Here is a 13,042-nt window from a genome sequence, read left to right as displayed (position 1 = left end):
CTTCTCTTCCCTAATGATCGCGTTACCTCTTTAGGTTATATTCTCCCTTCAACCGGATCGTTCGTTTATATCATTATTGAATCGTTTATTTCCCGCCCCGAGAAAAAGTCGTGTACAGTCGAAGAGTTCTTAGGTGGTAAGATCTCGCGCAATAGCAAATGTATAGATAATAGTAAACGTGCGTATGTACAGGTTTTTTTTTATCATTGAATGCCATTCCTCGAGCGCAGTTTCTTGCGAGCCTCGGGGAATTTAGAAGAATGGACGACGATTCGTGCAGAGTTGTCGTTTCGCGCGCGCTCTACCAAATGGGTTATTCACCGTAGAAAACAGTAGAGGTGGGCCTATCGCTCGTTATGCTCCCGAAGGGACATCCCTTCTACCAAAATAACGGAAACGGGACCGTCGAGAACGGAAAACAGACGCAGAACACTGGATTGTCTTCCAAAAAGGGCCGATCGGCTCGAATAACGTTTCGCTTTTTCAAGAATGCCACCGGAAGAAGACGGAAGCCCTCTTCCGACATCGATTTTCAAGTTCCCGCATCGATTTCCGTCGCTTTCGATGTTCGATATGTAACTTGCGCGCGATCGCCGGCAGAAAAGGGTGTTCCGGGGTAGATGATTCGAGAACCGCAGGCCGGCTGGCAAGCGATCGATCACATTTAACGATAATTACAAAAGAACGCAACGATGGCAAAGGCGTGACGTACACGGCTACATAGATATATACACACACGACACACGCACACGCTCGCATACAGTTTTCGATAACGCGCAGAGACTACGCGGCTCTATCAGTCGTAACAGGTACGTAAAAGTGGCTTTGTCCGGCGAGCCGGGATCGATCGCGGCTCGAAAAAACACGGACTGCTGGAAAATTGCGATCGACTATTCGCCTGTTTCCGCAAAATCTGAGACGACGCGAAACGATAGGTGTAGCAATGCTTTTAGTATAATTGATTGCACACCGTCCGAACGACCAAACTTCCAACGCGGTCTCTTTTCCTCTCCGATGCAACTCCTCGGCTCTATCTTGGTAAAACAAGCGCGAGGCTTTGTAACAGTTTACGGTGTGACCGATCCAGATCGATTCCATGGTGTAAGCAGAATCGGCACAGTTTGAAGTTATGGTCGCGGGACGGTGACACAGGACCGATTCGGACCTCGACGGGGGGGGCTCGCGGAGCCTCGATCGATCGAGCTCGGGACTCGGTGAATTGCAGTGAAGCGACATCCGGCGCTGTTGCGGCCGACAAGAAACTATCGTCTCGAAGAATCGCGTCGGTGTCTCGGTGTTGGTGTGCGAGCCCCTTTTTCTGCTCGTTTCGATCCCCCGGACGACGGAAGTTTACGCCTTTGCCCATGAGAGAAAAAAGAGAGAGAGAAAGAGGGAGAGGGAGAAGGCGATGAACAGAGAAAAGATACTTTCAAAATGTCCCAGGCTTCCGTCGCCCAGCTCTTTCCGGCTCCAAAATCTCTACACAGTATACACGGATCGCAAAGAAGGGGTTCGCGCGTCAGCGAAAAATGTGAATCCATGATCGCGACGATATCTACGCGTCTTTGCACGCTTCAGCCAGCGGTCTCGCGTGTGTGTGTACGATTGGGCGCGTCCGCTTTACCCGCTGTGTATGTATAGGTATATATATGTATATGTTCTCGTTCTCGTGTATACAGATGTATGTATATAAAAAGATGAGAATGCACGGAACGTAATTCGGTATGCCATACTTACTATATGCGTATATATACATGTATAGAACCGCCTGTAAGTCGTGTGCCCCGCGGCGGTCCAACGAAATTTCCGGGCCGCCATTTTGTGGGATCGTACGCGTCGATCGGTCTATTGCTCGTCCATCGAACGTAATCCATGGTTTTACGATCCCGTTCTCGGTTTCAACGAGACGATTTGAAACTGTCCTTTTTCTTTTAATAAATTTCGTGGATATTCGCGCGTTTGTAAAATCTTTAATAAATATTCTCTATTTATTGGAAGCTATAACGTTTATTTGTCTGTCCTTGGTTCTTTATCTCACCGCAAGTTTCTTTCGAATCGTGACGACGTCGATGAAATATCAATGATAACTAAACCGCGGATCTTTATACGAAACGAAAATATAAAATGGACGTCCTCCTTTTTCGATCATTGCGACCAGCTGAAATCGATGCAATAATGTTCTTAACCCTTTGACCACTGTTGGCGTCTAACACATGTTGGCTTCCTGGTACCGTAGGCGCCAATAGGGGTCCAAATTAAATTTCGCCTGTCTCGCCGTTTATTAAATTTGATTATTAAACATCGTAAAAAAGATCTTAAAATTGATGTTCACTTCGAGCAATGTTGGTTGAATGTAACAGAATTCAGTATACCGAATATTTTAATATATTTCCCCAGAAATGCACGTCTAACGAAAAACTTCTTCAAAGTCTCATTTCAAAGTCTGCCGTAGCCAAAGGGTTAAGTTCTTCTAACTAAGAGTTTAGATTCGCGTAAAGACTCGCTCTGTTTGTGGAACAATTCAGGGAAATAACTCGAGGAGAGCCACGATATAGCGGACAAAGTGGACGGTGCTGCTGGAAACAATTTCCTGAAATATTTGGCCGAAAATCGTAACGCAAACAAAATTCCTGAACAAGCTTTTCTTTAACGCTCAACTTACCGAGCACCAAACCTGTCCAATACGTGTTTCTTTGTCAGAGTTACGGGACTGAATTTATTCGGGCATCGCTTTATTCTTTCGTGCAGATTCCAACGATTTCAAAATCAAAAATGCGGAGATTCAATGTTGAACGCGCAGTACAGCGATTTGTATGGCAGTCGTGAGGTGATGCGTGTGTAAGAAAAAAAGAGAGACACAGAGAGAGAAAGAAAGAGAGTGAGAGAGAGAGAGAGAAAGATGAAGATAGCCGCAGAACATAGAATAAGAGTCTCGTGCAAGGATTAATAACGATTCCATTTTATTCTTAGCTTAATGGGATACTTAATCGATTGATTTATCACATCCGCGATCCGGTCACGCCTCAGCCGGAAGAAGGCGGAGGTGCCGTGTTTCCGGTCCGATCGAGGCGTACGATATATCCCGTTTTGCTCATTTTTTTTTTGTATCCTTTTTATTGAATCATCGGGGGGGAGCGCCGCGTAGATCGCGGGACAACACCGCGGACAGAAATAGAAAGAGTTTACAAAGAGAGATAGAGAAAAAGAGTGCGCGTCTGAAAAATGGTAGATAAAACGGTAAAATTCGCTCGCCGGCATATCCTTGCTCGCGCGTCACGGAGGGACAGAGTGTCTCGAACGAGTTCCTTTAACAATCTAAGAGATCGCTGGGCCCACCGTACTTACGCGATCGATCGATCCGCCGCGTGCCTCTCGGACAGAGACAGAGATAGATAGATAGATAGATAGAGAGAGAGAGAGAGTTAGATATATAGAGAGAGAAACGAACGTGTCCCGTGCTCCGGTAACCGTCTCCTCCGACAGTCGCGTTTATAAAAAGACACAACGAACGTTTCGCAAGATCGCCTACGGCGCCGTAGGTTGATTCGTATATAAAATCTAGAATACAGTTTCTAGAGCATCCCGTTTTCTTTTTTTTTCTTTTGCTATTGAGTAAAATATTGCTATTGAGGAAGGTTACGCTTTCTCCCGACACGAAAATCCTCCTGCCGAAAACTGCTTCGAGAGAGAGAGAGAGAGATGTCGCTCGAAACCGCGTCGTCGCGTGACCTCGCAATTTCCTTTCTTTTTTTTCACCGCAAGGACGACGCGCGAGACCGGCGAAGGATCGATCGATCCTGGCGCTCGAGAGAGCCGGTGGACACGCACATAAGTCTAAGAGAAAGGCTTCGGGTTTCAACCCGATCGTAAGTTTAACGATATACACGCTACTACATTATTATACAGTTCTCGCCTCCTCGCCACCTTGCGACGCCATCGCTGCTCCTTTCCTCTCCTTTCCGTTCTCGATCATTTTTCTTCAGAGATCCGTCCGTCTGCCGGCGATCCTTCGGATCGATTCGACGATCGAGAATATAGACCGATGGAACAGCTCTCCAACGCTCGTGTCGCACGGATAACGCGCTCGCTCGATCCGCTTCGCACAGCTCCGACGACGCGGTGATCCTCGCGCGGATCCGAAGGCTCGCCGCGCCGGCCCGATGGCGTCCGCAAGGATCGCGCAGATCCGTCGTTACGAAAACGTAGCGCCGGCGACGATCCCATCCTTATCCCGAGACGCGCTGCCTCCGCCTTCTCCGAGACCCGCGTCGCGACAAGGACGGGATCGTTGAGGATGATCCTGGACTGTAGATCGTAGTCTCGACTTTCATCTCACCGCGGCTAAAGAAAACGTATCGAGTACCGATTAAGAAAAGAACGGATGCGATTCGTCTCAGGATCCATCTTCCCCGGGGATCGAGGGATCGGTCCGCCGGGGATCCGAGCCGAGTCCGATAACTTACCGACGATCGCGATCGTCGCTTCTTCTCTCGCCTATCTAACAGATTTCTCGACGGCGCGATACACGTTGGGATCGAGACACCCGCGCGCAGATATATGTACAATGTTACGAGGCGGCTGCGCGGCGACGCACCGGGCGATAGATTTTACAAACATTTCATTTGCTGGTCTTGGGCGAAAAGATACAATATTTCGAAGATATCGAAAGAAATTAAATCTCGTGATTTTGATGAAACAGTGATGAGTCTTTGCGGCTCGGTCGACGTTTAGCGTTAAACAAGAATCGGTATTGATAGTGCCGAAAGGACGATCTCCCCATTATTCTCGAATAAAATAGAATAGAATAAACTTCGAGGGGAACCCGGTTACTTAATGAAGAAACGGCGATGGCCCTCGTGCCGCCGCGCAGCCGAGACGGTGTCAAACTGTCGTCGCAATGACCGCGAAACAACGGTAACAGACAATATACGGCCCGTATATCAACTGTACCGTGGAATTGCTCTCCTCATTCACGCGCTCTCTCTCGCATCCACGTGCTCATTTCGCCGCGATCGTGTTTTGCTCCAGGGATGGGTAAAAAGATTCTTCTCGATGTTTGAAATGGTCTGGCGCGTGTCCTCGGTCGAACACGAGCGAGTACGTCGAAAGTGGCGGAGAACATTGTCGCGTGATTAAAAAAGACCTCTCCATCTGTCGTCCCCCGTCTTTGGTTATACATCGTGTTGAAAATCGAGAGCGAACGTATCTGGTAAGTTATCTTTCGTACAGAGCATTCGATTCCGTGGATCGGATCGACGAAATAAACGTGTCCTCTGTTTCGTTGAACCGTTGGACGATCTTACGCCCTTGCGACACGGTGTGCCCGAGGTGTGCGCGCGCAACGAGTTTTACCCAGCCCCGGGTTTTCCCTGTTCCGCACCTATACAATCGGTGTTGAACGGCGCCGGTGTTGACGTCGTCGCTGAACGTCGACGAGAAGAATGATTATTAATTAGTGGTAATCAGAATTACGGACACGAATCGGCGTGACAATCGATAATTTAAAAAGGTAAGTAAGAATAACCGGTGGTATCCACACGTACGACCGTGATATCTTTCTTTTTATCGATAAGAATAATAATAATAATCGTTAATTAACGCTATATCATCACGTACGCGCGCGTACACGCGATATAGCCTGTATACGGGATTTTCCATTTTCTCGTTTCTCGCAGTTACTCGCGCGGAGAGATGCTCGCGTACACGCGCGTACCCACAATATATTTATATATTTATAATATGTTATTATTTATAGATGTATATCATGTATTTCATTATTATTTAACACATTCTTTTGTACAAGTAAATCAATTAAGAATAAGTACAACTTGGTAGCAAAGAGAGATAGAATTATTATTTCACTGTATATCCTTTTTTTTTGTTTGTTTCTTTATCATAGTGAGAAGAGAGAGAGAGAGATATATATATATAATAATTTGTTGTTTTTTTTTTCCTTCCTCCTGTATGTATATATAATATATATATATATCTTATTTAATTTTTTCCTTTTTATAATAATATTCTTTCTCAATTATCTTTATTATGTTTCAGATCGTAATTCTTTTACACTGCCGCCAGAACGCGATTTGGCCGCCGGAAGTGATCCTCGATCGGTTTCCTCGTTTTTCTCCCTCATCGCCGTTTTTAAGCCAGGTTCCCACCATCTTGCAGCCAGCCGGACGAACACCGTATCCTATCCTCGAATAAAGTTCGACTCGCTCGCGATCGAGGGAACGGACGCCGCGTGAAAAACGACGGCGTTCCGCGCGGTTCGTTCGTTCGTTCGAGTTTCGTCCGGCTGGCATCGAAACGCTTGCGATCCTCGGTCCCGGCGCGACTTCCGCCGCCCCGACTCCCGCTTTTGTCCCATGGTCAACTAGACAACCGTTTGTTGCGACGTTAGAAACTCGAACTTTTGTTTAGCGGCCGACTTTTTAGCGTCGCAGAGAAGACAACGTAATGAACCGGATCGCGAAAAGGAATTGCACGCGTGACAACGTCCGTGCGAAACGAGAGATAAGAAGAGAAGTAAAGGGATTGGCGCGCGGACCGGTGGTCCTCGGGGTCCACCGTGACGCGAGGTCGGAGCACGGCCGAGGAGCCCCGAAAACATGACTCGACGAAGCGTGTACAGAGGGCGAGAGAGGAATCTAGTTTGGCACTGATGCTCGAGAAGCAGCGGGACCGGGAAGCAGTTGGTCGCGCGACACGTGATCGCCGAGGTCTGCGAGATATCGCTATCTCGCCGTCCGTTTCGAATTCGCTTCGGATTCCGGGCGTTCGTTCGTTCGTTCGTTCGTCCGTCCGTTCGACGGGCGGGCCCACTTCCGGCGCCAGGTGCAAGCAGCGGTGCGCGGCCGTGGCCCAGACTTATGTGGGATAGTAGCAAGAACACACATTAAAATCATAGAAGATCAACGTTACTAGACGTGTTATGCGAGTGGCTGTCCGTGGCGCCGATCCCCGTCGGACCTCGGGTCCTAAGGGGACAATTTCGTTCGCTCTTTTCCGAGAGACACGCCTCTGAACGTTCGCCAAGGCGACCCCGTACTTCTTGTTCGTCGTTCCGTGTTTCGCGCGCGCGGCTCGTATCCCGTCGCTCTCCTCCCTACGTTCTCTCTATTTCGTTTTGCTAATTTACGTTCCCCGTCACCGCGCGGACAAAGACCGTCCGCGAGGACGTGTACAGATTTGTTTGGTCGATCCTTGTCTTTTATCGTTAACCTCGCTTCCCAATCTTTCTTATCTAAGCGCGAATGATCGGCTCCCATCGCCCGATTCTCGCGCGAGACTGTGATTCGTGGCGATCCGAATTCCCGCGGCTTGCCCCCACCACCGCTGATCTTTCCCCGATCTGTCGCGATCTTCGATCGCGAAACGAATTTCCGAATTGCGTTTTCGAGACTCTGAGAGATTCCGTAAGCGTTACGGTGGCGACCGATTTCACGATCGGTCTGTCGCAGACCTGTCCAACGACAGCGAATCGAACGTCTGCGATGTCGAGAGCCTCCGCGAGATTCTTGGCGCGTCTTCTGCCCCGTCGAGCGTGCCGTTTCTCAGTTTCCTTTCTTTTCCCTGCTCGATTTTTTTTCCCCCTCTATTCGTTCGCGGTATTCGCATATGGGTACGGTCACGGTGTTTCGGTTCCGTTTTCCGAGAGGATCGCCCGTGGCCGCCGATAATGGATCGAAGCTTTCGTTCGAAACGCGACAGGGAAATTCGAATCGATGGAAGAGATCGTTCTCTTCCGGGAGAACGTTCCGTCGAAACCCCGACAGGGAATTGTTCGTTTCGTTCTCGATCTCGGAAATGAGAGAACCGGTTCTCGTGTTTGGAACACCGAGGACCTCCATCCATCGGAGGATTACACGGGGTTTTTTTACGGGTAAACGATCGCCGGCTGTGTCTCGGTGGAGAACTGCTTTTCAACGACAACAGGGAAAACTCTTTCTCGTTCTATTCTCGACGGAAAAAAAAGTATCGATCTTTTGTCAAATCGACTCGGAACTGATTCAGCTGGAACAATAGAAACTGTAGACTCGCGTGGTCTACTACAATAAAGAGGATTTAACGAATCGATAAGGGAAATTCGTTCGTCCAGTTTGTCAGAAAAATTGCTTCGATTTTGACCTAATATCTGCGATTACCGACTTGACAATTGACTCGGATATGATCTCTGTATCCGGATCGAGATGGGGGAGGTTTCGCGGAGCAGGTCTCGCGGGAGAACGCAGACGGCGACGTCGCGGGAATAATCGCGGAAACCAACAACGCGGAAGGCGAGAAAAGAAAGGAGAAAGAAAGCCCGTCAAAGAACAAGAAGAAAATGGACTCGGTAAATATCGATCAGTCGTGTGATATCCGCAAAAAAGACTCGCTCGACGTGCAAAAATCGATTCGCGCGAGCGTGGGCGCGTCCGCACACACGCGACGCGGTAATCACCGTAACCGTATCATATGTATATATGTATATCGACAATACAAATGAATGATAACGTTAAATCGATAATCGTTACTCGTAATGATAGCAATAATAATAATAGCAATAATAATAATAATAATAATAATAATAATAATAATAATAGTAATAATAATAATAATAATAATAATAATAATAATAGTAATAATAATAATAATCAATTAATATTATATTTATCGTATATGCGTATATTAAATAAATTCTTCAATATAACTTACGGCTTAACCCTAGACGCTTAGCTTTACTTAAGATTTAAGTAAACCCCACCCTGTCGCGGGGATGCCGTTCGCACCACCCAGGGGCGGACTCCTTAAGAACCTAGTAAATCCTAAAACCGGAAGCTCCGCCGTACCGACAGGCCAGCTGCCTTCTTTTTTTCTTTTCTATGCGTTTTTGTGTTCTCCGCGGTTGAAATTCTCCCCATGAATTTTACCCTCCTCTCGCCATGGTCGAAGCGCGCTCGCGCGTATACCCTATCACGTCTCTCGTCAAGGTATATATCCTCTCCCTGGATCCATCCACCCACGTGTCCATCCATCCGTTCATTCATCCATCCATCGAACCGACAACAATATCCGTATTCGCTGTGTCTCGGCGGAGACCGCTCGCCCCGCGCGTTCGCTCGCGACCGGTTCGCCCCGCGAGTTCGCCTCCGTTAGAGGACGACCGTCATCGTGTAATCTGAACAAACGAATCCGAAGAGACCGCGACGACGGCCCATTTCGAGGATCGTCGCGGTCATATCTCCGCGGATCCACAAAGTCCCTATCTCGCGATCACCGACAGCAGAAGGTCGCCGGACAGGTCGAACGGATCGTCCCCGTCCTGGTCCTCGTCGGGCAGCAGCAGGACGAATGGGATCAGGGCGCGCGACTCTTGTTCTCGCGAGGCGAACGACGACGCGAGCCGCTTCGGCCGCGACTCGACGCGGTTGAAGCGCGCTCGGAACGCGGCCGGACCCGGGACAAACCGCCTCCATCGTCGCCCCTGTCGATCCTCCAGGAACCTAGACGATCCGTGACAAGAACCACGACCCCTGCAGCGGCGGTCCCGGCAAAACCTGGAGCGGATCCCTCGTCGCGCAGCCACGTAGTCCTCGTTGACGTCTTCGTCCTTCTCGCCTTCGTTTCCTTCATCGTTCCTCTTATCCTTCTTCTCCTTCTTCGATCGGAGCTTTCGCTTCGAAAGCTTCGGATCATCCTCGGACCCGCGGCGACATCCTCTCGCCTCGACGAACAGTGCACTAGCGATAACAACCGGGGGGGAGAGACGAGCAATGGTTTGGATCTTTCGGTGGTGGCGGCGACAGCGCTGGGACCTTACGACCCATCCTTGCCACCTGAAACAAGCCTCCGGTCGGGACTCGGGACACATCGTTATCTCTTTTAAGGAGGACCACTCTGTCGACCGAGTCCCAAGGCATGCCCGGAACATGCTCTGTTCTCTTGGTCTCTGGCTAGTACCGACCACCGCGTCTGAGAAACGGGCTGCGAATTCATAGCCGGCTAGACGGAGTCTATAACCAAATTATTAATAACAACCTAAATTATTTCTTTTCATTCTTCTCAATTTTATAGGTTAAGAAATCGATGCTTCCATTCGAAAATAAAGGTTCGCAGCCCGTTGTTCTTGGAACGCTGATCCACGGTATTCGGGAACACCGACTTGTGAGATACACGGGGGGTAAAACTGTGGTACCTGGTAACTATCTTTTAATCCTTTCGCTGTCACGATCGCGGCCCCATATATCATGCGATTTAATAACCGTGCGTTTAGGAGGATGAGAAGTTGCTCGGCGAAGCCTCCGGGTAAACTGGGTTCGATCGGACCCGGTCGTCGTCGTCGTCGTCGCCGTTCGACAGTTAATGGCTGTCTACCGTTCCCAAGCGGCGTATCCAGTGACCCTGCGGCCTGACAATAAACGGCCGCAACTACTTTGCCTCTAATTCTATCGAGTCCGCGGACAGTTACCGTGACGACAATATCGAAACTTCGATGAACGTTTCCAAGTTCGGCAGACGTGGCATAGTTTGCGAAGCCGGCGGGGCTAGACTATGCGAATTAACACGCCCCCCCGTGTACGTCTTCCAGGATAAGGTTGGACCAATCCTCGCGTACACGGATAGATATACGAAAGTATGCGTGTTAACCCCCCTTGCGTTATACGAGTCAGACTCGCGAACAAAAATTGACACACGATCTGGAAAGTTAATACGAGAAATAAGATAGTCTCGAGAGACTGCAGAACCCTGCAGCGAAAGGATCAACAGACTGTCCGTTAACACACAATTACCTTTAACGATGAACAATTAAATGAACAATTAGTGCTGGAACCACCGTTCGAGTCTCCGATGCTTTAGAAAAATAAAAGCCGAAAAAGTGTCTCTTTCAGAATAATTTACGAAACTAATTATAATCGTGAAATTCGTTGGTAGTTCTCTAGCGTCTTCGCTATCAATCTGTTCGAGGCACCGGCAGCAAGAACGAGATCCCAGCGTTAACAAGGTACGCATCCACGGTCGACAAAGTGTTACACCGAGGCGTGCAGGACGACACGCGAAGCCGTGAGTCCGCGTGTTCTCTACTAGATTGATGAGGGGTGGTTGTTAGCCTGCGTGATAAGTTAGCACGTGAGTGAGGCTCGTGCATGTTAGTCGGTGATACGCTATCCCAATGCCCGAGGTGTTCGATACACTATCACTCGTGGAAACTTTTCCGTCATCGAATCTCCAATTACCATTCACTCCGTTCGATTGGACACTCGGCTGATTTCGGGACCACACCCCTGGCGAAAATTATTTCTTATTTTTTCCCCCATTAAATTTTAAAACTCGAACAAAATATTGGACTCTACAAATTTTACATTAGTCTCTTCCTATTATTTATATTTCATAGTAATCAGAGATACAACTGTATCCATTTAATCTTGTAGAACATCAATCAGAATATCAGTGTCACAGTTTCGGATGATTTTGTACACTCAGTATACTGTAGCTTTAGATTATCTCGTGGAATTCTATACATTCAGTTGCCATTAATTATCGTTTCCACACGCCTGAATAATTCCATAGACGAATATTTTCTGCCAGGGGTGGAAGATGGAGAACACGAGCGAGATACAAGGAAGGGGAGACGAGGAGCGAGAGCGAGGAAGATAGAGAGAGAGAGAGAGAGATCGAGGGAGTAGAGAGTGACATCTCCCTCGGTCAGGATCGTCCACGTGGGCGTGATGTGTACCTTGATTGGACGAGTGTGAGGCTCACGATTGCGGTTGCGGTGTGTTGTGGTCCCGCTTGTCTCCCGCAGGAGCCGGCGGCTTTATCACGGGCTTCTCCTCGTTTACCGGCGTGGGCGGAGCGTCCTTTCTTGGCGGCATCCTCTCGTTTATGGCGTCGAGTCCCTTCGCCTCGGCGAACGAGGTGATTTTGTGGTTCGGCGAGAAGCCTTGGAGAGCTGGAAACAACGGATCTCGATAACTGCGATATCGTTCGTTCACAGGTTACGCATTATATTAATATCGTTAATATAGTTAATTAACCATTTGCAGTGGAAAGACATTTACCGTTTTTTAGGGACGTCTTGCCACCAGACAAAGCGCCAAGAGGCAAAGCTCCAGTGGGTGTTAAACCCTTCAGCTGCAACACGCTCTCGCTTTCCTCCCTGGAACGGAAAAGACAACGATGCTAGAAACACGTGACCGGAAACGTATTAGAAACACATGTCCTCGCACTCACCTCAAGACGGAGAAGACGCGCGCCATCTTGCCGATGGCTCTGATCTTGTTTCTGATCACCTCCTTGCGTAGATTGGCTGCTGCACCTAGAAAATCGAGAACCACCGGTTGGAAAGATCGGACCAGGGCTCAACGGTGTGCGTCGACGGTGATCGACGAAATCGCGAAGGCGAGCCTTAATCTTTGATCTGCCGTGGATCAAGCTCTAAGCTGCTCTATCCTCTCTAGCCCGATCGCGAGAGGATCTCGGTGAAACATGGAGCAACGTTCTCGTCAAACTATTTCGAGGATTTTCTCTCTCGGCTGCTCGTCTTCGCGATATCGGGATCACCGATTCGCCCCGCGATCCAGATCGCCGGAGGAATCCATCGATCGTTCGCCGTAAAACTACGTTATTCATACCACAGCTTGACCGGTGATTTGTTTTGTTTTTGTTAAGAAAACCATTTGTCATAGAAAGAAAGAAAAACTAGAGAGAACAGAGGAAAACAATAATCGAACGAAACAAAAAAAGACACTCGTCAAATCTCGTGTCGCACGGCAAACAACTAACGGCAAAACTACACAGCCAGGAGTGTCGGTGCACGCGACGAGCCTGTGCTAATTACATTCGGTGTACTATAACGAAAAAATATTCCCGCGCTATCCACCGAAATTCGATCATTTCCAGCTATGCAAGAGTCGTCGAACAATCATTTTTCGGGACCAATGTTTCGCGCGTCGATCGCCGTATTGGTTACAATCGGATGACGGGAGAGCTAAGAGGTTCGAATGTGTGCGATATCCGTGTTAATAATTTAGTTCGATTAAATAGATTACTTTCAGGGTGG

At 48.6% G+C, this 13,042-nt stretch overlaps 1 protein-coding gene across 8 annotated transcripts in view; it reads right to left on the bottom strand.

The window, feature by feature from the left end:
• Nucleotides 1-3,688: 3,688 nt before the first annotated feature.
• The window catches only part of LOC144469871 (serine/threonine-protein phosphatase 2B catalytic subunit 2), a 95,368-nt gene continuing 86,014 nt past the window's right edge, over nucleotides 3,689-13,042 (bottom strand). For 2 of the 8 annotated variants that reach the window (XM_078180566.1, XM_078180569.1), the window contains 4 exons: nucleotides 12,214-12,298; nucleotides 12,042-12,139; nucleotides 11,743-11,932; nucleotides 3,689-9,818 (listed from right to left, as the gene is read on the bottom strand). In XM_078180566.1, the coding sequence (XP_078036692.1) occupies nucleotides 9,245-9,818; nucleotides 11,743-11,932; nucleotides 12,042-12,139; nucleotides 12,214-12,298 (947 nt within the window). In that variant the 3' untranslated portion in view covers nucleotides 3,689-9,244. The other 6 variants (XM_078180567.1, XM_078180570.1, XM_078180568.1 and 3 more) reach the window with 4 other exon arrangements.

Source organism: Augochlora pura, chromosome 5, assembly GCF_028453695.1.
Source record: "Augochlora pura isolate Apur16 chromosome 5, APUR_v2.2.1, whole genome shotgun sequence".
In the NCBI taxonomy this organism is placed as follows: domain Eukaryota; kingdom Metazoa; phylum Arthropoda; class Insecta; order Hymenoptera; family Halictidae; genus Augochlora; species Augochlora pura.
This window is presented reverse-complemented; position numbering and strand designations above follow the sequence as displayed.